The sequence below is a fragment of the Phalacrocorax carbo genome, chromosome 12 (genome assembly GCF_963921805.1).
Source record: "Phalacrocorax carbo chromosome 12, bPhaCar2.1, whole genome shotgun sequence".
Classification (NCBI taxonomy): Eukaryota; Metazoa; Chordata; class Aves; order Suliformes; family Phalacrocoracidae; genus Phalacrocorax; species Phalacrocorax carbo.
Window position 1 is genome coordinate 5,016,159 of NC_087524.1, and position 27,091 is coordinate 5,043,249.

General features: G+C 37.2%; 1 protein-coding gene across 1 annotated transcript; it reads left to right on the top strand.

The window, feature by feature from the left end:
• Positions 1 to 95: 95 nt before the first annotated feature.
• Positions 96 to 26,502, top strand: LOC104041061 (protein FRA10AC1). Its single transcript, XM_064463814.1, has 14 exons — positions 96 to 274; positions 4,563 to 4,639; positions 6,610 to 6,702; positions 6,787 to 6,832; positions 8,760 to 8,836; positions 9,512 to 9,595; positions 10,092 to 10,176; positions 15,855 to 15,900; positions 20,361 to 20,474; positions 21,482 to 21,524; positions 23,029 to 23,153; positions 23,756 to 23,794; positions 25,160 to 25,244; positions 25,718 to 26,502. Exons 1-14 carry the CDS (start codon positions 242 to 244, stop codon positions 25,758 to 25,760), a joined length of 990 nt encoding a protein of 329 aa, XP_064319884.1. The 5' UTR covers positions 96 to 241; the 3' UTR covers positions 25,761 to 26,502.
• Positions 26,503 to 27,091: the final 589 nt, after the last annotated feature.

A 27,091-nucleotide genomic window follows, 5' to 3' on the forward strand; every position in this document is an offset into this window, starting at 1 on the left:
CGCCCGCCGGCTCCCCGCACCCCGCTGTGCCCTGCCGGCCGCCGACGGCGGAGGGCGGCGATCCCCGGCGCGGCCCTGCTCCGCCTCTACCCCCGGTTTCCGGGAGGGGCCCGCGGGAGCAACCTGCGGAGCGAAGCAGCGCCGCGGCCGGCGAGTGGGGCCGGGCAGTAGAGGCAGCCCGCCGCCCTCGTCCCCACACCGGCTGCCGCCGCCGGGCGGGCGGGCCGGTAGCGCCGCCGCCATGGTGCCCAGCCAGCTACGCCTCTCCGCGGCCGTGAGTGGGGCCCGGGAGGGAAGGAGGGAGGGACAGAGGGAGGGGGCCCAGCAGGGGCGGGCGGCGGACAGGCCTCGGCGGAGTCCGCGGCCTCTATCGCGGCGGGGGTGGGGCTGGCGGAGGGGCCAAGCCGCGGAGAGGGCCCGGCCGCCCGCCCTGGGGGCCCAAGGGCCCTGCCCCGTGGGCTCTGCCCCGCCGTCCGTGGCCCCCAGCCTTCCGGGGGCCGCCGCGGTGGTGGCGGGCCGGCAGGCCGCGCGGCAGGACTGGGTGGCTTTTGGGAACGGCTTCGGAGGCCGTGTCGGGCCCACGCGGGCCGGTTTTCGGTGTGATTTTTCCCCGTGGAGCTCGACAAAGCTCTAATTCTCGCTGTCGTGGTCTGCTGTTACCTACCTTCTACTCACGCTTCTCTTTTTGTAGGTTTAGATCTTTAATAAAAGGGCAGTATTTTGTGGGTGCCTTTTCTTTTTGTTAGGGGTGTTCACTGTATGGAAATATTCCTCGTAATTGGTTTTACAAGGAAGGGTAGCTTAGGAGCTAATTGTTCTTGCTCTCGCCTGCTTTCCCCCAGCTGGGGGTTGCAAAGCCTCAAAGACAGCACCAAGGTGGGAAGAGCGTGTGTCCGGCCAAGATGGCTCCTCAGGCCGGGTTGTGGACGCCGCGCTCCCCTCAGAGCCTCCCGAGCACTTCGTACCAAAACGAGCGCTCGGGCCTGTTGTGGGCCGCAGCCGGGCTGTGAGCAGAGACCAGCACAGGCCCGAGTGCTGGGCAGATAAGGGGAAGGGCGGGAGCGATGCCTGTGAGGGGGGCAGCAAGACTGGGGCCACGAGTCGGGATTTTGTGTGCAGGATTGTTTTGCCCTTTTTTTTTTTTTTAAACTTTTTCTGTTCAGCTGCATGTTGTGATCAGGAGTCAACATGAACTATGACGTTTCACTAATGTGCATTAACCCAAGCAGAGAGGGTTGACGGTGGTGCCTCTTCTAGGTACAAATACCTTCTGTAAATGCAGTGCTGGGAGTCCACGGTGTCCTGTGTTGACCTCAACAGCTGACATCTCTGCCTGCCATCAGCTGCACACAGTGGTCGCACATTTACTGAGCTTAAGTTGCCATTTTTTAGGAGCCCTAAGATAGCGGGCTTGGTTCTGTTTCCAGTTGCTTTGCTGTTAATTAATCCAAGATGCTGGGATTACTTAAATGTCAGTGATTTAAATTGTTCCCAAAGCATATTGGTACTTGTTTTAGTTTTGTGGTTTTGGTTTGTGGTGTTGTTTGGGGAAAAAAAAGTTCAAAGTTGGTGCAACGGACAAAACACACGAGTTATGCAGCTTTCGAGTTCATGTTTTGATAAAATGTTTACTAATTTACTAAAAGCATTCTGAGTTTCTGACAAATTCCATCAAAGTGAAGATTATGTTAAGGGGTTTATCAAATCCTGAAAGTAGTTATTTTAAATTCTCTTACAATTTTGCATGTCCAGGTCTACATATGCCTCTTTTAAAATCTACTAGCTTGGCTACAAAGCTTTAGTATCTGTCCCTCTGTTGCTACGGTTCAATATTAAATATATTTTCCTTATCTGGGGTTATTGTTTGGCTTTTTTGGTGGAGAAGGTGAGAAATCAGTCTTGAAATTTCATAACGTTAAGCAGGTGTCTGTTCATGCTGTCCTTCCAAAATGGAAAGACTCATTTAAGGATGAGATTCTTTGATGGAGTTCATTTTTATGTTTTACCTAAAAGTCAGGCTATCTTGGTACCATCCTAAGGCATCAGGTCAGTAACTGTTCAGTCCTGGTCTCGAAGAGTGCCAGATGGCGCTGCTGAAGCTGCTGGTGTCAAACCCAACTTCGGTGCAGTACCTGTCTGTCCTCCTGTTGCCTTTGAAGGAGGAGTGACCTGGAAGTGTCAGGACATCCGTCATGGGTTGTATTCTTTGTCACTCTGAATTTATGTTTGAGTGATTGTAGTGATTCAGAGGAATGGCTGAAGCTGTGAAGATTTTTCTGTGCATGCCCTTACATTCACAGTCACAGCTTTCCAAAAGACAGTCATCAACTTTGAGAGCCCTACAGTATGACTGTTGTAACAGCTTTTCTTGCATCTTTTTTTTCTCATTTGAGTCATTCCCAGAATCAGTTGGGAGCTCATTACCGAGTATGTCTGCTTCTTTCCTGGGGCCCATCATCCAAGGGCTACCGCTTTGGGAAAATCTCCTTTTATTCGAGCTTTTCTCTTCTTGCCTGTTTTTATACTTCATCTGTCTCATGTTGACTTCCATGCTCTTTGTGTTGGCTTGGACTTTCTCCCCTTTCTAGCATGAAGGAAGCTCTCAGTGTTCATCTGGAAAGCGTTACTTTTGCCATTTAAAACATTACTGGATTTCCATGATATTTTTGAAATTTAGAGGCCAAGTCTAAATATATTTCCTGCACACTCATAATGTGTTCTGCCTTCTTGAAAAGGCTGCATAAGCTTCATTAATAAGAGCAACAACAGGCTTGCTATTAGAACCACCTCAGCTAGGAGATGTGCAGCTGAACTGTGGGTTATTGTGGGACTGTGCTTGGAGGATTTTGCACCATTGCTGCTCTTTTGCCAATGCACAAGGCCTGCTTACACCAGACACTGCAGGCATCTGCTGCACTTTTTTTTTGGTAACTGATAATTTTTGTGTCTTCTGGGAAATAGAAAATGTAAAGCAAATCAGAAAGTTCTGATTTGCTTTTGTTCAAATATATATGAATATGAGAGCTATGTCTTCTTCAGAAGGGTTCAAGAGTGGAAGGAACATTACGGTATTAAGGCAAGGAAAAAAGTACAGTTTATTATTAATAAAAATAATTTTTAAAAAATCTTTAAAATAAATCCTTCACCATCAGTGTGAGAATACAGTGTTTTACATACTCTGCCTGATACAGACCAGTTGTTGATGCCAGTAGAGGATACAGTTGACTCTCCAGCATGGCATTTCTGGGAGACATTTGCATCCAGAGAAGGCACCTCATCATAATCATCCTGAAGAGACATGTCTTTTTTGCAGATTTTGTTTTTCTCAGGTTTTTGTCTGAGGAGGAATATGATTGTAGACAATATAGAAATCAGCAATGCTGTATCAAATACGCTGGTTTTCTAACCCAGTTTCTTTTCTCATCCACAGTCTGAATTACTGAGATACTTAGGAAGTATGTGTTGAACCTTTCTCCATGCAGATGTGTAATAACCATCCCTCTTGTTTTTAGCTCAGTAAATGCTTTTTTTGGTGTTGATGCTGGTTTTCCCAGCTCTGGGAGTTCTCTTCCTGTGCTACCCCTCCAGCTGGCTGGTATAGCTGGTTGGGGGGCTCTGGATGACCGGTCAGGAAACCTATGTGGATTAAAATAATCTTTTGCGGATAGGAACCTTGGTAACATGGGTGAATTGTTTGATCTGGTTCATGTGTACTGTCATAACTGTAACTGAGCAACTGGAAGGAAGGTACCAGAATAGGAGTGAGGGAGAGCAGATGGGATCTACTTAAGCCATTACTTCTGTTGAAAAAATTGGACATGTAACTGTGACTTGAAAAATGGAGGTGATAGGTCTGGGCATCAATCAGTGCTTGATTGTTTGATGGCATTAAGAAAAAGGATATTTTTGGTTTTCTTACATGCATTAATTTGACATTGTAGTCCCAAAGCGTGTGGGGAAAAAAGATTTCATGGCAGGAATGTTGTGCTGATTAGATGGTGCATTTTTGCAGGCATATTACTATTTTGTATTTCAGTTATCATTTCAATCAGCTTTCGAGCTACCAGTGTAAGATCCAATGATCTAGAATGTTGTACCACAGCCCAAGAAACTTTTGTTCTCATCTGTTTTGTTTTTTAATAATGTGGGCACATCAGTTGCTGTCTTCCAGCCCTTAGAAAGAGTAGCTCCTGGGGAAAGTACTCACCTTTTTCTTATATTAGGGAGACTGCTTGAAAGTAAAGACCAAAGATGTTTATCATACTTTTGGTTATCTGCATCTATGACAAGATTAAATATGGGTACATACACATATAAATTATTTTTAAATGATCTTTTGACAGGCTGATGATGTCTGTCTTTCTCCTGTGTTATTTGGAACATACTCTGCATTGCCTGTTGAATTTGGTTTGGTTTAGATGTATATGAGAATTTGCACTTGCTCGCTTGCTCCCCCGTCTTTCTGTCTTTTATTTATGCATAATGGACAGTACTGATTTCTAGTTATGCCATGTCCGTATTACATTAGCAGGTATATTGACTATGTTGTCTATTATTTTCAGGCACGTGGCCATGGAGGCTATGATTCTGATTTTAGCGATGAGGAGAATGGAGAGAAGACTGTGCAAAAGACTAAAAGGTAATGTAGTACAGAGTTAATGCTTGCATTACATATTTTGTGCAAATGGCCTATTACTGTGTATAGAAGATTATGCTGTGGTATGTGAAGTCTGGTGTTGAAATGGTTTTTGAAAAATGAGTCCCTTTGATTCCTGCATCTCCTCATGTCAAGCTTGCCAAAGCGCGTCGTCTCCCAGGGGCAGCTGATTAAGATCTGTTCTGCCATGTCCATCTGGTGACTATATGCCCTCAGTTCTCCGAGCAGTGTGTTTCATTTTTCCGAGCATTAGTATGGACTGCTGGGGTTTGGCTGTGCTCTTCACTTGATCCATCAGGACATGTGGAACTGCCAAGAGAGCAAGGCAAAAAAGGCCAAGTGGCAGCAGGCTTTGTAGATATAAAACACCTGCTTGGAGGAAGTGAAGAACTGATGCTGCTTGTTTATTATTTAATTTGTGAAGAGGCCTGGGAATTGGTGAATTGTGTTGTACTCAATTCTTGAAACGTAGCTACGCATCTCTTATTTGGCATCACTTTGCCAGTTGTTTCAGTGGTTCGCACAATTAGTGACCTTGAATTTTGTAGCCTGAATTCACTGTATTATTAAGATTTTTATTTATTTATGTGTTTATTTTGCTTTGGTACCATAGTCCTTTGATGCTTTCTGCACCGTACTGAACATTTTGCCTACATATATTTTTCTTACCTTTTCCTGTCTCTCCCTTGCTCTTTTATTGGACTTTATTTAAGAAGGCTTTCTGGAAACTTTCCTAGGACTCTTGCATATTTTCCTTTGTAGTAAAATTGAAAGAATGGGTCAGTAGTGTCTGCATTCTGGGAAAAAATTTCATGTATTAATCATTGCAATAATAGCAGGCATTGTGCTGTTCCATTTATTTTATAAGTATAGCTGTTCTCCATTAAAACAGTGACTGGTTTTGTTCAGTTCTCGTTTTCTTTAAAAGGCCATTACACATTATACCATTCTACTTCCTAGGTGGAATATTAACTAACCATCAGGAGCCTTTCAAAAATACCATCATTACCCTTGTTCTGGCACACCACTGCTAATTCCCAGTAGGGCTCTTCTGTGGCTTCACGGTATATGTATATGTCCTTTTCTGGCTCTATGATGATATTTATTTTCACTTTAAGGAAAATAATAGTCTTAAGTTTTCTCCATATTGCTGTTTTATGGAGCCTCCTTAGGGGAATTTTGTGCCTACAGATCCTTTTGAACAAATGATACCCGTAGTTTCTAGAGTCCTATATTCCATAGCTTGCAATATAAATTCCGTGGCTTGCTTTCTACAGGTTTATGACTTCTTTCTGCCAGCTGATAGTTATGGAAAAATCTTTTCTTCACCTCTATTGAGGAATGAAACTAACTCAATATACCTTTTACTAGCTAAAGTGCATCACTGTAATTCTTTTATTACTTCATGAATTCTGAAAGTATTTTTAGCTGCCCACTAACAAGTATGGTTCACAACACAGTACTTAAGTTTTAAATTAGCAATTCTTGTGATTACACTAAGAGCAGCAGAGCTGTTTAATGAGGTGTTGAGACATTAGCATGAAAGGATGGGTTAGTGTCACTAGCAGTCACTCTTATTCAGTGAACATACTGTCCTTCCAGTTCCTACTTGCCTGTGTAGCTGAGATTTATAGAGGGCTTTAAATGTAGAGTGAAACTGAGGAAACTTCAGTGTTTTTTTCATCGTGGTTCTATAGTGCTAATATTGATAAAAGTATTAAAAATTGCTGTTTTAAGCAATTTTAAAATGCTAACGGTAAGCAAATGCTCTTCCTATTTTGTTTTGCAAATGAAGTAACGTCTAAGCTGATGTTGGTTCTGGTTTTATTCATGTAGAAACCAGCAATATAACTTTTGTTACTCAAGTTAGTGCAAGGTTTGGCATATGGAAATTTTATTGCTTATGTAAAGTTCTTGACTAACTTTTCTTCCTTCTTCCCCCCTACCTGTAGTATAAAAGAAGATGGCCTTCTGACAAAGCCATTCCAAAAACCAAAACAAGGCTGTGTGGTTCACAGACAATTCGCAGCTGAAGAATGGGATAGGTATCTTTTATCTATTGCTTTTGTGAGGCATTTTTTCCCTTAATGTAAAGATAGCTTTCACTCAGATGTATTTGTTATTAACAGGGAAGAAGCAAGAAAAAGAAGATTTCACTTGATAGCGATGACTGCTGTATCCTTCTATTTAATTTTTCTTCAAGTTTGAAGACGGGGCACAGATTATCCATTATGGTGAAATATGGGGATTTATCAGTTATCACAGCAGTTGGCAGTGCAGCACCAGATACTGAGTTGTTCTTCAAATTAGCTCCTTTTTTTGCTGAGGTATCTCTGAGAATGCCTCTACTGAGTAAAGGCATTTCCACGTTCTTTCTATATGCTTATTTTTCCAGTTTGAGACAAAACAATTATACGGTGGATTTTATTTAGACTGGCACAAAGGCTTGTTGCTGATTTATACAGAACATAATTCTATATAAGACTGCTATTATCTGTGGACAAATACATTTAAGGATGTATTAGTTAATTCAAAAGTATTCAAACAGCCTTAGCTTCAGTAATATCTTCTACAGATGCTTTAATGTAAGCCTGTTTAATATCATGTGTGGTTTTATTTTAGTTTTTTTTTTTTAATCTCTTAATAATATTTCATGCATAATTTCTATTTTTATAACTACTACCTTATTTACTTTATAACCTTTCTCCTTTCATTTAATTTTGACCTGAGGCAGTCATTACATGTTTTGACTGAGTGTATCTGACATACCATCAGTTCCTTGTTTGTTTAAATAGCAGTTCTTCAGCAGTAACAGTTAATAAATATGAAAGTAAAGACTAATTAAATATGGAATGACTTACTTAAATCCAGACACTCCAGTAAACAGGAAGTAACTTCTAACCTGCTTAGAATTTGGCCAGGCGCTACATAAACCATCGTGCGTTTGTTGTCCTGTCCCCCCCCCCGCAAAGGGGACACATATTAATCAGTCCCACTGACTTTGTAGACTGTCATTAGCCAGAGAAAAGCCAGTATATTCTGAAATGACTGCAAAACTCATTCTGTAGAGACTTCTGTGAGTTTCTGCCGATGTTTTTGAGTGGTTCCTGTTTAAAACCTTTACTGTTACGCAGTTTTAACGCCTAGTAACTCAAATGGCAGCACAAAATAGTATAGTGTGTTAAATGTATTTAATTGTGGCAGTTAAATCTTCTGGGCTTGCTTCTCTGTTCCTTCTATTTGTGGTGGAAAGGAAAAAAAAGACACATATTGAGGTTAAATTAACTTTTTGGAGGCCTTTGGAAAATAAAATGTTCTCTCAATAAAATTCTAATGCATGTTAAAATAGTAGGTTGATACAGGTTATTCACACTGATGCAGTAGTTGCCAGGATATGTACCAGGAGATAACGTATTTCCTGATTTGCTGCTTCAGAAGCACCATACATGTTACTGGGAAGTATTTTTAAGTAGCCATATATAATGTTTTTATTTGTGAAGATGCTTATTTTCTGAATAAGTAATTACATATTTTTGCTCAAATTATGGTACAAAATATGTTTTGAATCATGTCTCTGGGGCTGAAGTGTTCTAAGAAAAGCATTACATATTTTCCTGTGATTTTAATCTCCAAACTAAAGCAGATAACTTTTCTTAGTATGTTGATGGTAAAATGTAATACATTGTTCCAATTTAGTAGCCAGGCCATTTTTATAATACAGAAATACAAACCTGTTTTAAACCAGAACTGCAGTACCCGGAACCAGTTGTCTGAATTACAGCTGAAAAAATGAACAGTTCTGTGTATATGTGTACAGAGCATCTTTGATAAAGGAAGACAATTATAGAAAGGTCTGGCAGCTGAATGAGGTTTTAGAGATGAAAAAATTGCCTTGAATTCTTGTATTTGGAAAGTAACTTTTATGAGAGGTAATTAAGTAAAAATTGCTACTTAATTCCTTTCTTTCTGGAAATCACTGAACTGTTTTTGAGGAAAAAAATAATTTCTGTTAAGTATGTAAAAAGTTTTTATTATTTTTTTAGTTTTAAAGTATGGTAAAATGAAGTTAAGTTCTGAAACAATCCTTAATTTCTTTATTCAGTATGAAAGACACAAAAAATTTGTGAATGACTACATTTTATACTATGGTGGCAAAATAGAGGATTTCCGACGTTCTGGGTAAGAACCATTAGCACTCTTTCCCCTCGTGCCCTGTTATGTAAAGTTATTAAATATATATTATAGCTTTGCAGGGAGGGGTGTGTGTGACTATGTATCAAATTACTAATTATTTTCGTCACAAATAGTAACTGCAGTCATTGTAAATATCCAAAACTCAGAATCACCTTGTTTCATTTTGCACCATTATTTTTATATAAGAACTTACCATGAGCTGAATTATTCTTGTTCTGTTATGTAAAAGGAAAGATGACAGGTGAGCATTAATTGAGGGTACATTGAGAAATATCTGGCAGTACCTTCAAAATAACAATCTGAAACCCTTTTGAAATGTGCAGAATTGCTATCCATTGTCCAGAATAATGATAGCCTTCTTTAGGGCTGTCTGTAACTGCCTTCTAACATGACTGTCTTCAATAAAAAGTACAAAAAGTATTTTCAGACAGGATCAAGTCATCCACGGTTTCAGTGGCCATTTTCCACTGTGGATTTTTCGTTTGGGAAAAGGTATGCTAGGGAATAAATTTTTTAGTAGTTTTATTCCATAGCAATATATTCCTTTATGCAGTGAGGCAGAGATCACAACTGTGAAATACTGATGTCTACCAAATTATTATTTTACTGACTTTTCACTTTAATGTTACATGTACTAAAAAAAAGTGTGTCCTTTTATAGAGCAAATGACAAGACGGATCTTGATGTTATTAGAGAAAACCATAGATTCCTGTGGAACGAAGATGATGAAGCAGACATGAATTGGTACTTGAAACTATTATAGAACATGTTATTTTTAGATCACTTGTACTAAATTTATGGTGTCCCTTACTAATTAAGAATTACTGTGCATACTTCGTGATCATTCTTTTATCTTTAATATATTTAAAAATGAAAGACCTTTAGGAGGTCTTTCATATTGTAATATTGCTCAGTGGCAAAATGAATTGATGACTGAAAGAACTAAGGAATATTTGTGCATTCTCTGAGATCCAAATGACTGTTCTGAAAAGTCTGAAGGAAGCCTAGTTTGAAAAAATACAGTTTAATTTGTGCTGTACGTATAATTTATATGTATTTTTCCAGTTTTCTCGAAATTACTCCTTAGCTCAATGAGTGTATTTCTGTTGCATTTCTAGCTCTGCAGCTTGTGTTCTTTGGAGGAAACAACAACATGTCTTTGTCTTGCTAATGTCATTACAATGTAAAATGAACTGTATCATGTTCTATGTTTAATAAAAAATAATACGTTTTGTTATAGGGAGAAGAGGCTTGCAAAGAAGTATTATGATAAATTGTTCAAAGAATACTGTATAGCAGATCTCAGTAGATACAAAGAGAATAAGGTACATTTCATTTTTGTAAATCATCTTGATTTTAAAGTATGTCCTTTTCCAAAAATTGCCTTGTGATTTTGGATATGTTGTGAAAGCAGAATGTTAGTACCCCTTCCCTAGAAAAAGAGTTGTGAGAACTTATGAAGTTATTTAATAAACAGCAGCAGTTTGAATCCAAGCATTGTCACTGCCCCAGAAACGTGCTTCTGTGGGAATAAGAGCATTTCTGTCAGATGGTGTTTTAACAAAGAGGTACGTTGTGTGTAAGAAAGGCAGAAAATGCAGAGAGGTTAAGGAAAGAAGGCTGGAGAGGTTTGCCTGGAGAGAAACACCAGATGAAGCCTAAAAAAACCCTGGGAATGTTACTGTTTAAAAAAAAAAAAAGGTCTAAAAAGAGAGAGTTTTGTACTTCAACGCTGGCAGAAACAATTTCTTAAATGTCTGTTCTAAAGCAGCGTCTTTTGCTGCTTGTTCCTTTCTGTTTATGGAAACAGGATTTGTATGTTCCTTGTAAATAAGTAGAGTTTCTTAAGAGAAACAGCCCAGTTCCAGCACCAGTTGTCATTTCCAAGGTTTTGACTGACTAACCTCTTAATGAAAAAGAATATGTGAATTTTCTATTGTGATTTTGCAAAGAGCGTTGCCGAGCTCAGATGCTTCTTCGTGTTGTTAGCCCCTAGTAACAACCCAGCCCTGCAAACAGTGGCTATATAAAGTTCTTTGAGACTATTTATAGTATTGAAAATTACATTCATGGGTAAACATTGGCAAGGACTGGGCTTAAACTCTAATATTAGGCAGAAAAGATGACAACCTTCTAAAGAAAATTGGAACAGAAAAATGCAAAAATTAAATTAAAATTGTCAAAAAGTACAATGCTGAAGATGTCTTCCCTCCTTTTATTTTGAGTAAATTTAAGTTTACTTTCTTGATGCTGTTTCACGTCCCTCGGTCTCTGTCCCACTCCTCCCAACTGATTTTTCCCTCGAGCATGCTTACAGATTTTGTTTCTTTCGTTACTGTGCCAAGTTTCCATATGTTTGCTGTCTTTTGTGGGAAACTGTTCTGGTTTTTGTGTGTGTTGTGCGAACAGTGTTTTCCTGTCAGACTTCAAATGTGGCTGTCCTAACTTTGAGGTCACTGAATTCCTATTTATGCTCATAAATCATTACCTGTATTTTTGGAATTGCCATGTCAGCGTAACTCAGCTGTATCATATAATTTGTTCTCTTATGTTAGGCTATGTTTTCTGTTCTCAAATATGTTCTGACCGTGTGAGAGTCCTTTCTTAGAAATTCTTAGAAAAACAGAAAAAAATCAGATTTTTCTCAATTATTGATTTATCCATGCCCATGTTTGCTACAGAAGGATGTCAAAGCAGGTTTTTTTTTTCTTGCAAGTCAGAAATAGGCCTCTGATCCTATTCACACCGATGGAATGCAGTCTGTGCTTTCAGATTTTTCCTGTCTTGATTCTTTTTCTGCCTTTCCAGAAACTGGAAATTGGATATCTTTAGCCCCTTGTGCCTTCCATTTTGCAGTGCTGGTGCTGTGAGGGGTGCAGTGTGGGTAACAAGCTTCTCAGCTGGCCAGCCTTTCATATGATAGTTGTTGATGCTTTACATGATGATGCTTCATCTTGATATAAGAAAGAAGTTTTGGTCTCATCTACGCTCCCTTTCCCACAAAAGGTTGGACCAGATGATCTTTTGAGGTCCCTTCCAGCCTGGGCTGTTCTGTGATTCTGTGATTCTATATCCTGCTAGGTGGTATCAAAGTGAAGTTGGAGATCAGTGTTCTGTGACGTTTTTAATATATATATATTTTACATAGAAGGAGACTTGCGCATACATACACATCTGTCTTCACAACTGTAGTTTTTTGCTACTAGCCAAAATCTTCTAGCCAGCTAATTCTGCTGAAGACCTCTGCGTAAAGATCGTAGCTCAGATCTCATTTAGAACTTTTCTTCTAAGAACACTGTTTTCCTAAGTACTAGATAATGATAAGGACCAGTTTCATGGGAGGGGCTCTCCTGAAGTCTGAAAAATAAGCAGAGCACCTTGTCAAAGACTGAAGCTCAAAAGAAAACGTTAAGAAGTCCCAAGACACATGAACCCCCGAGGCCACAGCCGCATTCCAGTTGGTGGTTCAGGCTGTTTCACTCACATATGTGCATGCATACACACGTACGCACACAGAGAGATGGCTGGGACACCCCTGGTCTCATAGCAGACCCCACTGTGCTCTCATCCTCAGAGATACACAGGTACTGTCATACCCAGAGCTGGCCAGTGGAGACCCAGTCGCCCTCCTTGCTCCCAGGCAACTTCACCTATCTGATGGCTAGTCTGGCTTGGGCTTCGCTGGTGCTCACACGCTCACTTGCACACCTGCACTCACCTCAGTTGCTGGCACCGTAGGCAAATAGGGCCCTGTGACCCACAATCCCACTTTTCTTTGTGTAGTTAGGACATATAATCTTTCCCTTCTCTTTTAATGAGAAATGCCAAGGTGACCCTCGGGTGTGAGGCTACTTAGAGACACTGGAAGAGTGTTCTCGGACAGCTCTTGCTTTTGATAGGTCTGTTACTCCTTACATTTTCCCTAGATCAGAATTTTATTAGGTCAAGGTTGTCTGTGAACTTTCAGTGCATCTTGTCTGCAAGCTTTGAGGATGATAAATGACCATCTGTATTGTCAGATAATTGAGTTCTATTATCAGTTTTGTAATGCAGTAAGTTTTACTTCAATATGCATTGGACTAGAAATGTTCTGTTCTCTTTGTTGTCTTATTTTCCTAGAAAGGTTCTTATTTGCTGTCTCTGTGCTTCGTTTTGTAACATAACAGATTGGAAATGTCTCCTGTGTGCTAAGAAATGAAATCTGCCTGACACCTGGTCATTAAACAGAACACATTTTATTCTTTTGGTTTTATTTCCAGATAGTTTTCAGATTTCTAGGCCAGCTTGTCTTCCACTTGGTAATGTCAATATGTTTGCTTTTGTCATTGTTTTTCAGCATGGAGGCTTTCCTGTGGAAATAAATACATTTAAAATACCTGTGGTATTTTTCTGCAGTGTTGTCTAAATTAATACATTTCTCTTTTTCTGAAAGAGGTGACTGTGGACATGCTAGTTGTTGCTGCAGCCGCTGCATATTACACAAGCAGTCCATATTTAATTTGGAAATTCTATTGTTTGTGAAAGACTGTTTAATATCCATATTTTTAAAGCCATAATTTCCTATTAAGTTAGCCATTTGACACTCTTGTAAAGCATCTGTTTTGGAGCAGTTGTACTTGGTCTACGTAGTAGAAATAGCTCATTTAGGATCTTGTTGAACTAATGTAACAAAGAAGAGGCAGAATGAATGCTGTCTGCTGGCAGTGCTTTTGCATTCCTTAATATTGCAGGCTGGCTATTCAAGAACCTACTCTAATTTTTAATTTTCCTCTATAGTTTAATCTGTTACTGATATTTCAGCTTAATTAGAGGAATTCAATTATATTTACTTCTTATTTTATTGTTTCTTCTTAGCCTTGGTCATTCTCTGTCATTTTTCACTAGTTGGTGGAAGAATGATTGGCAAAAATGAATGTGCATGAGGATAACTTTTATCCTAGATGTACTACAGGTGGTTCTGGCTCCCTCCTTTCATTTATTTTGCTTATTTTTCTTGATATCATTACAGAAATGCTCTGTAAGGATATAATCTGTCAAGTTTAGACTGTGAGGGAAAACTTGTACAAAAGTCTACTTCAGTAGCAAAAGTAAGCATGGATAACTTGGAGATCGGTGAAGTAGCCGATGGACTATGAAAAAGCAAACATGCAGATAAGGTCGAATTGTTTTTTTTTAATCTTTATCGCCAGCAGCACACACATGGAAAATTAGTGCCAAAATACTGTTGATGTTTAATCGTAAACTTGCACTATTTTTCAGTTGCATCACAAGCTTTTCAGAATTAGAATAACCTGTAAAACGTAAAACAGCAAATGTCCTTTAAAAGAGGAAAAAACCATCACTCTTTGGATCAAGTGGTTTCTATTATGAATTCTACATTTACAGATGTATTTTACATTGTGTTTTCACTGAACTGTTGAGCACATTTCTTGGTTTTTACAGTTGATTAATTTTGAATTGACTGAAGCATGAGCGGTATAAAGGTACTTTAGACCACACTGCAGGTGTGTAGACTAGGCCAAGCACAACCTGATCCAGCCATAGCAAACTCATACACAGTTTGACAGCACTGTCTTCTGTGATTTTTTTACCAGTGAAACCAGTAGATGTGAAAACATTGTTTATCTTACAATACCAATTTGAAAATTAGTGGACTGATTTAAAGAGGCAAATATTTTGTTGGTATACAAATTTTTAGTTTCCTAAGACATCTTTTTTGTAATATACCGACTTGGGGAAGATCAGTGCTGACAAAACATTTGGCTATTGATGTCTTTCTGCTCAGTTTTTTCACCTTTGCTGTTATGGTGCAAAGCATTTATATGACAGCATGGCATGTTCTTAAAAGCCAAAACTTTTGGTTCCCTGTTTTTTCTGATGTTCTTTGAACCACATATCACTTCGTGCATGAGAACTCCATGCTTTTGCCCTTCAGATAAAGAATTATTATGGTTTATTAAAAAAATCAACATTAAAGACCACACACAGCAAAGATACGTGTACTTTTGTAGCATTTAAAATTAGATTAAAAACATTAAAAATCAGTCCAGTATATTACAGAATTTATGCCACTGCATCTACAAAATGCACATTTGTGTGGCTTCAGTCTGTAAGTGCACCAAGAGAAAGTTCATATTGCAAAGGATGCTTTGGAACACAGGTGCCAAAGATGGGCTTTACAGCCATTTTTGTACCTCTTTGATTTTGTAACCCTTCGTCCCCCTCTTCCCTTCCCATCTTGTAACGTGAAAATCAGAGCCTGCTTTGCTTACACAGCAGCAATTTCATATTGTTGTCATCCTGTGTTCATGAATTTGAGATTAAAATACAAGACAGCGCTTTTGGAGAAGTTGTATGCCTCTGAGTTTTATCGCCTGTTTGTACTTGTTAGGGAAAATAAAATTGTTTTCCCCAGGCTGTTGTCATGCCCTTCCATCTTCAATCTTTTCACTAGGCTACTTGCCATTTTGAGAGGATGAAAGAGATTCTACTGGAAAACAAAAATAATAGATGGGTTATCTATATGTGAAGTTTCTAGGCAATGTAAAGAGAAATACAACTGAGTTGGATTCTGTGTTGGGTTATTTGTTTTTTTTGTCTTCAGGGTGTAAGAGGGGATCCATTGATACGTGCTAAATATGACTTTCCAGTATTCTAGTGGCCTTCTCAGATTTCAGTGTAGACAAAATTGCAATGAAGTATCTAGTAAAGTCAGTCTATTCTAATTTCCTATTTGTTCTTCTGCCTGCTATGAAGCCATTTAGAAAGTTGCTGTTCGGTACTGAACAGCATGTACTGGAGTTTGAATTGCATGTGTAAAGTGGAATCCTTCTGGCGAGCAGAGGCAGAGAGACATTTTTAATTATTAGAGAAAAAAAATAAATTTTACTAACCAGAATTGAATGGATGAACTATGTGCAGGACATCAATCAACTGAAATTAGTCTTTACATCACTGAATACGTTGACTATTCACAACTTAATTTTGGTTCTTATCTTAACAGTTTGGATTTAGGTGGCGACATGAGAAAGAAGTAATTTCAGGGAAAGGTATGCTGTCTTACATTTTATACTACATTTTTCTTCAATGCTTTTCTTGCTTTTTTGCATCATTTTGTTAGTATTTGACAATACTGGTAATTTTATCAGATAATAATGGACAATAAATTGACCTAACTTTTAACTTTGCTGGTTTATCCCACAAAGCTCTAGAGTGCATGCTGATCTGCATATATTAAGATTAGGAGAACATACGGTCTATTTTCACAAGGTTGGATTTGTAATGAACGACAACATAATGCATTTGATAATGTAGAATTTCATGGATATGTTTTTTAGCTGCTTTTCTCCAGTAGTTCTGTGTTACCTCATTAGTCCTTGATATCTTTAATTGAAGTCTCTCGATACTTTTCCTCAGGAAATAACTTTCTTAACAGTTTCTCCAGTGCTGCTTTGCAAAATGTTAACTTTTTAATTAAAGTTCCATGTGTGATGTCTGTTTCAGGCTAAATTGATTTTGGAAGTTTCAGTGGGAATCAGTGGGAATGGTTGTCATGTCTCCCAACCTTATTTCTAAATCAGTAGCTTATTCTGGCTACTTCTGCGTGTGAGTTCTTACCGATGTGTTTTAGGGACTTTGCACAGTGGTGCCCGTGCCATGGCCTAGGCTCAGAGACTTTTTCAAGTAGCCGAACAAGCAAGAGAATGATGTGAATTTATTGCTGTTCCTGTGGTAGGTCTTCACACACATGTATGGTTTTCAGAAGTCATGCATGCGCATGCAAGGGAATTGTCTGGATTGATACTGTTGATCAGAACAGTTCTGTAAACAGTTATATTTATGATAATATATTACAAGAAGTTAGAAATACATTTGTTTTTTTAAAAAATTATATCATATTTCACAGGAGGAAGTGTGAACATAAATGGTGGATTTTTTTAAAGCAATAAAGATTAAAGCTCCTAAATGTAGTTGTAGTCATATGTTGCATTCAGCACTATAGACTGTATTAGCAGATAGTTACACTTGAAATATGTTTTATTTTCTGCTTTAAAAAAAAATTAAATGAGAAATGAGTAATTTATGAACAATTATGTCTTCATGAGGACAAAGAATTTGAAGCTGCATTGCACTTTTAATATCTGGTACCCCGTATTTAAAAATGTGGGAGAAAGTGCAGAATTACATGTTTCAAGCTTTTTAATGAAATCCTTATGGAAAGCGAACAACTGGAACATAAGAATTGAGAAATAGTGTCTTTCACCACTAAGGGGCGCAAGAATTCTACCTTATCTCGTGTAGTAGGCGCATTTTCCAAGTGCGGTTTCAAATTACCATTTTGAAAAAATGCATGAATCTTTAATGCCTTTCTTTTGCTATTTCTAAGTATGAATCAGTAATACAAATTGCTTTGATTAAATGTAATAAAGCATTCATGCCTACCTGTCAGATAATTCACGTTAAAAAGGGAAAGCATGTGTTTATTTTAGCTGGGACAGTAATAGTGGTGATGAGGACCGCTGCTGGTGGACTGTACTCTGGTTTGGGGTATGTTAAGACAGCAACATAGGAATGGGTTACTCACATTTGGTTGCTTTTGTGTCTGACGTCTGTAAGGTCATGGGGAAGAAGAAGGCTTAGGATGAATGAAAGAAGAGGTTATCACTTGTATTACTAATTGTAAATGCCAGTGATTTCTTTGCCTTCTTTCCCTCTCCAATCTTTTGCCATAGGTGTTTTGAAAGGAGGTCATAGTGGAGGTTGCTGTTGTATCAACTTAAATTTAAAATGTAACCTTAATGGCAGTTAATAGCATAAGAACGTTGCCAGTTTCTATAAATGGTTCCACAAAATTGGCATGTTCTTGAATAAAATCTTAAGGTAGAAACCCAACTTTAAGTTTTATAAATCTGTGGAATAGTAGGCACATGGTTAGTTGGTCTGCAAATAAATCCTTAAAATGAAAAGCTTTTAAGCTATTTAAAAAATCTATTTGACATGCCTTCCCAAGTACTTTTTCTTTATTTTCAAAGCAAGAATAGTAAGGTACAGCAGAAAATTTTAAAATAAAAGGTATTTTAGGCAAAAGGTGACAATGGTAAAAGTTTTCTGTAGGAAAATAGGTAACAAGTTCATTGGGTAGAGGTGAAATAGGACTTTTTCAGCAATATGCAGAAAGAGCAAAGCTGAACATGTGGGTGTATTTGCTGTTTTCTGCATATTTGTAGATAAAGTAGTAAAATACTCAAACCGGACATTATTTGACAAGATAGGGTTTAATACCTGCAAATTGGTCTACTCCTCTCCATTTTTTCACTATTTCATTGAACTAATGTTTCACTTTTAGAATAGTAGTGTCTTAGCTTATTTTATACATGTATAAATACACATATCATATGCTTTACCTTATTTAAAAAGAGGTTCTTCCAAACCCTTTTATATTTATTTTTTCTCCTTGGAAAATAGGTACCATATATCCATATACTAATCTGGCACATCTGAGTTCTGATCAAAATGCACTAAAATCAGTCTTTTCCTAAGTATATTTAATTTTCAGTATTTCTTTTAGCTGGTAGTACTTACATTTTCCACCTATTCTGCTCTTCTGCAAGAAGCAGAAGGTGCTACTAGTTTTTGAAGGCACGCATTTAACAGCCAGATTGTAGGAGTTACAATTCTGAACATGAAGGGAATAACTTCCCTGCAGCTCATAGCAAGGTGACAGAACTTCAGGTGGAAATGGAATTTTGGACATACATTTTTCTTGCTGATTAAATTAGGTAGCTGTCTGCTTGGCACGCTGGTTACTGTGTCTTCCTTTCTTGGAATTCTTAACTGTGTGAAAAGTCATGTTTCAAGTACTGAATAGTCTGGTCTGTAGTTCCCTTTGATTTGGGTTCTCTGTGTACATGATTGGGATTATGATGATCTCTTACTTTGCAAAAATGTTTTTTAATGCTTTTATGACATTCAGATGTACTAAAGTGATAAATACTGATGAAAAAGCCTTCAGAAGGAGTGGAATTCTGTACTCAAGTGAAGGTTTGAATACGTGTTGTAGGGATTGCAGTGTGAAAGGAGGGTAAGAGAAGCCTGGCTGTTCACACATGTGTATGGCATGGAGCAGGGATCTACTAAAAAAAAAAACCCACTATGATTTCAAATATTCAGATGATCATAAATGCAAGTAAATTTGTAAGGGCACAGAATTATGGTGGTTTACACAGTCAGGTTCTGGTTTACCCGAGAATTCACTGCTTGCCTTAGCAATCTGAAGATACCGTTTCAACTATATTCTTGTGAACATAGCCAGTTTCACATGCAAAATGGATTTTACATACTATAAAGACCAGCTAATCATAAAGAAAGCTGACGTATCTCTCTTTTCTATCTGGCAGTTTTTCTGGGTTTGTTTGAGGATTTTTTTCAGAAGATGGGAAGTAGATAGAGTCTGGTTAAGGTCCAAAAAGTTTTATGTAGTATAAATTTTTCCTTGTAGATTTTTACTTCTTTATAACAGATATAAATTATTCCTGATGATAGCCATACCTTACATAGGGTGAAACATATTTAATGGATATTAATTTGAAACTTTTTTAAATGGGAGTCCTGGGTGTTTTTTTTTTTTTGCTTCAAGTGTCAGCATTGCAAGTGGTTTTACATTGAAACCTGAAGTATTGGAGGACACTGCCAATCCATTACTTAGCAGCTTAAGCAGAATGTTCTGAGGTTAATCGTTCACCAACGGTCCTGCTTGTGAGCCTATTAATACACATCGTTACCACCAGCTCTGCATACAAATCGGTCGTCTGCAAAGGGAATATATGTATCTTTATTACTGCAATATTGGGAACCCAGTGGTTTAAACAACACTGATTCTGTTTTAAAACAGATTGTTTTAAAATTAGTGTTGTATTCAACATAATAAACTCAAGGAAGCTTTTAAAGCTGCCATATAGTTTCTCATAGAATTGGATTTCCTTTTCTTAAAAGTGTTTATGGAAAGTCATTAGAATACAAATTATATGTCCAGTATATCAGATAAACTAGTAAGGTAATAAGGACATGGACATCTTAATTTTGTACATAAATGATACTTTGAAGAGTTTGATGTCATTAAAGGTCAATGTCTGAATCACACCTCCTGATCCATCAGCCTCTGATAAGTAATTGTTTAAGATACAGAATGTATCCTAGTGACGTTAATTTCTTCAGAGTTCATTATTAGGCTCATTATTTCTTAACATGTGCCTTTGTGTATACATAGTAAAACACAGTTCGAGTTATGTTCTTTCTTTGCAAATATGCAATATTAGACAAGTATGATTGATTGCTTTGTCATTTTCTGTTACTTCTCCCTTAATCTAGATGTGACTTTTAGATTTGGGCTTTTTTATTTGAAAGAAATGGAAAACAAAAATCAAAACCTGAGCAAAATTGGACCTAACAGCCCCAAATTTATGCTTGTTAATCATTGAACCATGGTTTGCTGTTTTTGACCTCTTTAAAGGTCAGTTTTCCTGTGGAAATAAGCACTGTGAGGAGAAAGAAGGCCTGAAGAGCTGGGAGGTGAATTTTGGTTACGTTGAACATGGTGAAAAGAGGAATGCACTTGTGAAATTGAGTAAGTCAGCCCTTCACGGATACGGACACTTAAAAGCAGACAAATGTCTTGTGCTTTAAAAGCTATTGAGACCCAATGATAATTATATTAGTTCATGCAAAATGGAAAATGCTGAATAGGAGATAATTTTGTTAAATTAATTGCAGGTAGTATGATGGTCTTGATATAGAGAGAACAGCTGTTATCATGTATGACAAGGTTGTTACAGGTTGAGCACTTCGTGCTGTATAATTGGTGGTGTCATTAAATTAGAATCACTGATTATAAGCTGTTTTGTATACAAGCATGTCTCGTTTTAACAGACAATATTGCATTGCAAGGAGGGTTTCATCGTTGCCGTTGCTTAATCAGTTTTGTGACTTAGGAGTCCTTGGGGCTTTGGACCAGGCAACTTCTTGCACACCTTCAGCTCTACCAATTTAAAATACCTGTGTTTTCTTCCAAAAATTCTAACTTTAATTAAATCACTTCCTTTCCCAGTCTTGTCTCTTGAGTGGGATTTTCTTGTTCAGTATGATGTACATTTTGATACGTTCATCAGATAATTAAATTTACCACAGTTTACACAGTTACTTTGTATAAAACAAGCTAATGGTGTGTTTTTCGTTTGTGCACAAAGCACTCCATGTGGCAGCACTTGTTCTCTGGCAAAGCTCTAAGAGTCTTACAGTTCTTCACTATAATTGTAGAACAATTTGATCTGTCCACAAAGATCCATAAAATGGGATATCTGTACATGATAAGCACTGATATGTTTTTATGAACATTTGCCAGTGCTAAACCTGTGATCTTTCTCCAGGTTTAGTAAAATCTGGGTTTATACTGAAGACCTTTATCATGGTGTTTTTCTCAACCCTGGCTGCAATTACACTGTAACTTTTGTTTTGAAGAGAAAGCTACTGAAATTAAAGATAGTGTTCTGTTTACTTTTGTGTATGTATTAATAAGTTCTGTTAATAATACTTAGCAAATACATGGGTGTAATGTTCTCATCCTCTCTTTTTCAGGACTATGTCCAGAGTGTTCCTACAAACTAAACTTTCATCACCGGTAATGAAATATTTTGAAAATACGGGTGCTGAATTATTGATAGATGACAGTTATGATGAACAACAAAGAGGGGCAAAACTTCAGCTAGATGATAGGAACTTCATTTATGCAGAAATAGATTCTGTTCTGGAGTCGCTGGCTTGGCACTGTTGAGAGTTAGATATATTTGTGCTAATGAAAATACAAAACCCCTAAAACTGGAAGAATCTCATCCCCCACCCCCATGAAAGCTTCTTTTACTTAATCTCAGACCAGTGTTTATGTTTTTTTTTCTGAAAGTTTATGCAAAACAATGTCATTTTTGTTTTCCCTCTTGCTGTGTTTAAGAGCTGGAATGCTTTTCCTTTTCTTAAAAATAGTGGGTTTATGTGTGAGTCAAGCAACCATGCTTTAAAATTTTGAATTTGAGTATTTGTTCTTTGAGAATCACTTGTTAATAGGAGAGAAGAATACTGATTTTTTTTTTAACCTATAAAATGTGTGCATCAAGCTTTGATTTAGTTTTTATTATTATCTATAATCTTACTGAATTCCACAACCATTGACGCTCAGTTTTTGTGATTTTCTGACTCTTGATGTGTCATTAGCTTAGTTGCACCACTCAGTAATTCAGCCATACATTTATCTGAAAAGCATATGAAAGGAAAACCTTTGAGTGAGGAATGATGATTTCTTTTTTTAAAGTAACACGAATCAAAAGTGTGCCTAGATGGATATATCCAAGATAGTTAATTAATCCATTTAAAAAGTTAATTCATATTCAATTTCATTAAAGCACTGTGTAGGCACATATTAAGAAGGAAAATTAACTAACTGGGATTAGTTTGGTTTATCTTGCTTCTTTTTGGAGCTAAAATTGTAAAACCACTTGAATTCAGAATAACCGTGGTCGAACATTTTCTCTTTGTCAACTGCAGAGTAATACTTACTTTGAAACAATTTTAGTGACTTCTTTGTGTAAAGAAGCAGGAGGAAGTTAGCCTATGATCATACAATAAGCCTGTATAAGTAATGCTGAAAATAAAATACAGGGGTTGTTGGTGTGCAGCAGGTTCTTAGGCTTGAGATTCTTCTCCCTCAGGTTTTGTTGCTATCAAATATGAAAATACATTTGAAAACCTGTATTAACTGTGGTTTTCTCATTACGTATGTACAAAATTGTCGGCTAAAAGGAAAAATAAGATCTCAATGTAAATAAGAATTTGGCATGTAATTTTTATATATATTTTTATATATGTATCTTTAATCCTTGATTGCCAATTCACTCTTTTTGTTGCCTGCATCAGTGTCATTTTAGCAGCTTTAGCATTCACTGACCTTTGTCTTTAGCTGTAGAGCTCCTATAGCACTTCTCATTTTAATGAGTTTATTTTTTTCAGTTTAACTAGTGATTTGTTTCAGAAAAAATGACAATTGCTTGACTGAATTAAATGCTTAAGTCTTACTGTTGCTTGAAGAGCACATATAATATGTATGAGAAGGTGTATGTTCATTTTTTTTAAAGGAGGAAAGAAGCCAAAGCACACAAGAAAAGAGGCACAGCTGTACCGAACTCTAAAGAGCCAAAAATTAAGAAGACAAAGTTATCTTGTTCAGCAAAAAAGAAGTCCAAAAAAAAGACCCATAAAGGTAAATATAAATTTTAGACCTTCATTTTTTAAAACATTCAACTATGTTAGTTGACTCTTAGTTTTGCTATAGCTACATATGTATAGATATAGATATATAATTATGTATAAATATAGATATGTAACTTTCTTGACTATGTAACATAGGTCACCAAAAAAGATAAATTTCTTAGGTGAAATGTCCTAGGTGAACAAAAAAGATAAATTTGGAAAAAAAGATAAATTTCTTATATTTTACAGAAAGGGAGAGCCTTTTGAAAAGTATGCGTTGCAAGAAAAATTTGTTCAAGACTCGGGCATTGCATAGCAGAAGGGGTTATGAAGTATTTAATTCCTGGAGGTGTTTGGGTTGTTAGATAACCTTTTTACACCACAGATCTTGGGATAATGTATTTGAGCTCAAACCGATGACCTTTGAACTCAAGAGAAAAAAAAAATCTTTTTACTTCAGTGTTTGCTTGCTTTCTTTGAACATATGGCAGGTGCATGCATGTGCACATTCAAGTGTAATGTGTTGTGATATAAATCTCCTTCTTAAACAATTTAAGATAACTGATAAAACCAAGACAAGCTTACAATTTTTTAAATGGTGTTTCTTTCCAGATCAGGTTTCTTCAGAAGATTCAGACAATTCTGATAAAGGTAAAGTACTTTAACATCTTCTGCATTTTATGTCTTTGTAATAAGTTGTGTTATTTCATGGTAATTGTCATTGGTCTTAGTTTGAGTCACTGGCAATTTTAATGCTTTATAAGCTGATAACAATGCTGTGTGAAAACAGGCAGAGATATGAAGGGTCAAAATAATTACTTACGAGTTCTTGGAGAAACACTGTAAGAAATTTTAGGGAGGAAATCTTCTACATTTAATGTAAGGAATAAAAATGTGGGCAGATAACAGAATGGAAATAATCAGACAAATGAGAGGTCGGGTTGTTCCAGGACAGAGTAGAGGGTGCAAAAATAGGTACATTGTTAATAATTGCATGGGTCCAGGTATGCAAATGTGCTGTGTAATGTGTGCTGTGTAAAGAAAGTACTTTTCTGATACAGTAACTGCTGCATTTCCTGTCAGGGAATGATACTTATATGTTCTTTACTAAAAAAAATGAATAGATTTTAAATAGATCCTAGGCTTAACTGAAGTATTTTTCAGCTACCGCCTGTAGTACCTCAGAGACCTGCTTGTCACGGATAGATGCACTCAGAGTCTCAGTGACCCTTCCTTTAGGCACTGGTATCTCAGTAATTCCAGTGCCCAGTTTCTTCTTTGATGAAACAAGCCCCATCTCCTAGTCATGCCAATTCTTGCTGCAGACTGTCTGGAAGGGATTGAATGTTCCTACCGGTGGCTCTGCTGTGCTGTACGTTTTTAGGAATGTCCTCAGCACCTATGTTTTCCAGCTAGATAGGGGAAGACCTGAAGCAGTTTACTTATGACGCAGACCATGTCCTAAGTCTGTTGTCAGGAAAGCTCGACTGGAAGATTGGGATTTCTTAGGTCAGGGCATATTTCTGTTAACGAGATTTTTTGTTGTTGTTGTTTTCACTCCTTGTGTGTACTTACATGAAACAGTTATGCAGTAATCTGTGTCGTCTGACAATTTCACTGATAAGCTACAATTGATAAAAGTTGTCATTCAGGTAGAAGGAAAGCAATTGATTCATTTACTGTCATGAGCTGAAACTGTATTGGAATTCCGGGTTTGTGACCATAAGCCCTTAATTTTAGGAACAAAGTGTTATGCTGCTGTTATGTCAGGATCAGTGTTTTGACATGATTGTTGTTAAGTTTGGCCAAAATATTAGTTCATGATATCTAAGAGTCTTTCTGTTGCTGTGTTGAATAATATTGGAAAATGTTTTTGGTTTTACTTTATGCAAAGCAAAGTGTTGTTTTTATTCTCCTGGTTACAATTAAACGTTGCTCCTAGCATTAAACCATCTAAATAAAAAAAGACAAATCCTTGTAAAATTTACTTCATGAGTACTTTAAATTTTTTAACAGATTCAGATAATAGCGATGCACAAGATGGTCCTTCAGATGCTGACTTTTGGAAAGGCCCTCTACAAGAAGCAGATGAAAAGTCACGGTTAGTTTGATCTAGCGAACTTGCAGCTAGTAAAATGTTCTGTGTCCATTCACAACTGAAAAGGCAGAGATTTTTTCCTCAGTGTTTTAATTAATATTCTGCCATTTAAAATTAAGTTCGATCTTCTTCCGTGTAGTGAACCTAAGTATGTTTTCTTTTTTTAAAAGAGGAGACATACACAGCACTATAGGGGAAACCTTTGTCAAGCCACTGCTGTGCCACTGCTGTCTTACCCCTGCCAAACTGTTAAAAATCTTAGAATCCTACCAGTCAACTCTCTGCTGTTGCACAGAAGGGGAATGTGAAGGGTGTTGGAATGTACTGAATAATTCAAAATGGTCTACACCACTTACAAATTGTCATCAGAAGTGTGCTGAATCTTTTTCATACAAAGATTATCTGCTAGGTACAGATCCAAAGCAGATCTTTCTTTGACTCTTTGTTTATTTGTTTGTTTGTTTGTTTTGTTACAGGGAGGAGGAGTTCGATGAGTATTTTCAAGACTTGTTTCTCTGAAAGTCGAAATTGATGTAGGCTGATTTTCTTCATTAATTGTGAAGATGAAAGTGTGGAAATCCAAACATCATTAGGGACCAGAGACCTCCTTCTGCCAGCATGCCTTTTCTACAGTCACTCATATGGACCATCTCAGCAGATTATCTTTGTAGAAGGCGTCAGGTCTAAAAACTTTCTTTTTATTGTGGTAGGCTGTATACTCGTGAAATACGAGAATTAATATTTTCAGTTCAGTGCAAAAGATATATGGCACCCAAACGTAAAAGCAGGAAGGATGTAAACAAACAAGAATAAGAGTTTATTGACATTACATTAAGGAAGTTGGCTGCTTTTTATTTTACCCCAAATTTCAGTTATTGTCAGATTTTTGTAAAGGGCCATTTTGGAAGATTCTGTTATTAGTTTAAAGCCATACACTTTAATATATTCATATTTCTAACTTATTAAACAAGAGTTAATAGCCTTAAATTTATTGGTCATGTAGACTTTAATATTCAGGTATTAGTCTCTGTAAGTATTTTCAAATGTTGTTGGAGAAGTTCAGTTTTTACCAAATATGTATTTTGCTTGAATTAAGAAAACCATATCCAAAATGTCTCCCCTACTCCTTAGAAAAGTTTAGTTCACTGTGACTTTGTTTTAATAGTTATAATATGATGTAACTGATAATTCCACTTACAAAAATCTGGTTAGTTGGTGAAATTTTTGATGTAAAAAATAAAGCGTGTGGCTTTTTACTGGAGGCATACATGTGACTTTTATGTTACCTATGGTTTCTGATCTCCTTAACATTGATTGAATGCTAATCCTTCTTTGAAGTGTGATCCTTAAATATGGAAGTAAAGAACAAATACTGCTTGAGAAACTCACTGGATCCATCTTCCTCTTCAAATTACAGCACAACTTCAAAATTCTTCATGTTATGTTTCCAACGAAATAATCTGCGCACGAATAGTTACAGTGGCTATTTTCTGTGTCGGATGAAAACTACTTTGGATATAAAGGGCAGACTTCTTTTACATTAAAAGTTCATGTTACTCTGAGGAAAGTTAATGTTGTATAAAATATATTTTTGATAAGTACTTCCCACTGTAGATATATAAAGTATTTATAGTAAGTATTTGATATGGAAAATGTAACAGCAGAGATAGTTGCAGTGTATTGATGAACATTTTACATACACTCATGAGTAAGTTGAGAACGCTATTTACAAGTATTACTTAACATAATTACATTTTAAACAGTTTTTACTTACATAATAGATGACAGTACAGGGACATATTTAGGGTGTCCTTGAGTAAGAAATAAACGTAGCCTTGCGTGAAGGCTTC

What these genes read in the sequence shown, in the direction of transcription:
- LOC104041061 (XM_064463814.1), top strand. Translation starts at nt 242, where the DNA reads ATGGTGCCCAGCCAGCTACGCCTCTCCGCGGCC. An exon ending in GATGAAGCAGACATGAATTG is followed by an intron (nt 9,596 to 10,091) that starts GTACTTGAAACT and finishes GTTTTGTTATAG; the next exon opens with GGAGAAGAGGCTTGCAAAGA. An exon ending in CAAAAAAAAGACCCATAAAG is followed by an intron (nt 23,154 to 23,755) that starts GTAAATATAAAT and finishes GTTTCTTTCCAG; the next exon opens with ATCAGGTTTCTTCAGAAGAT.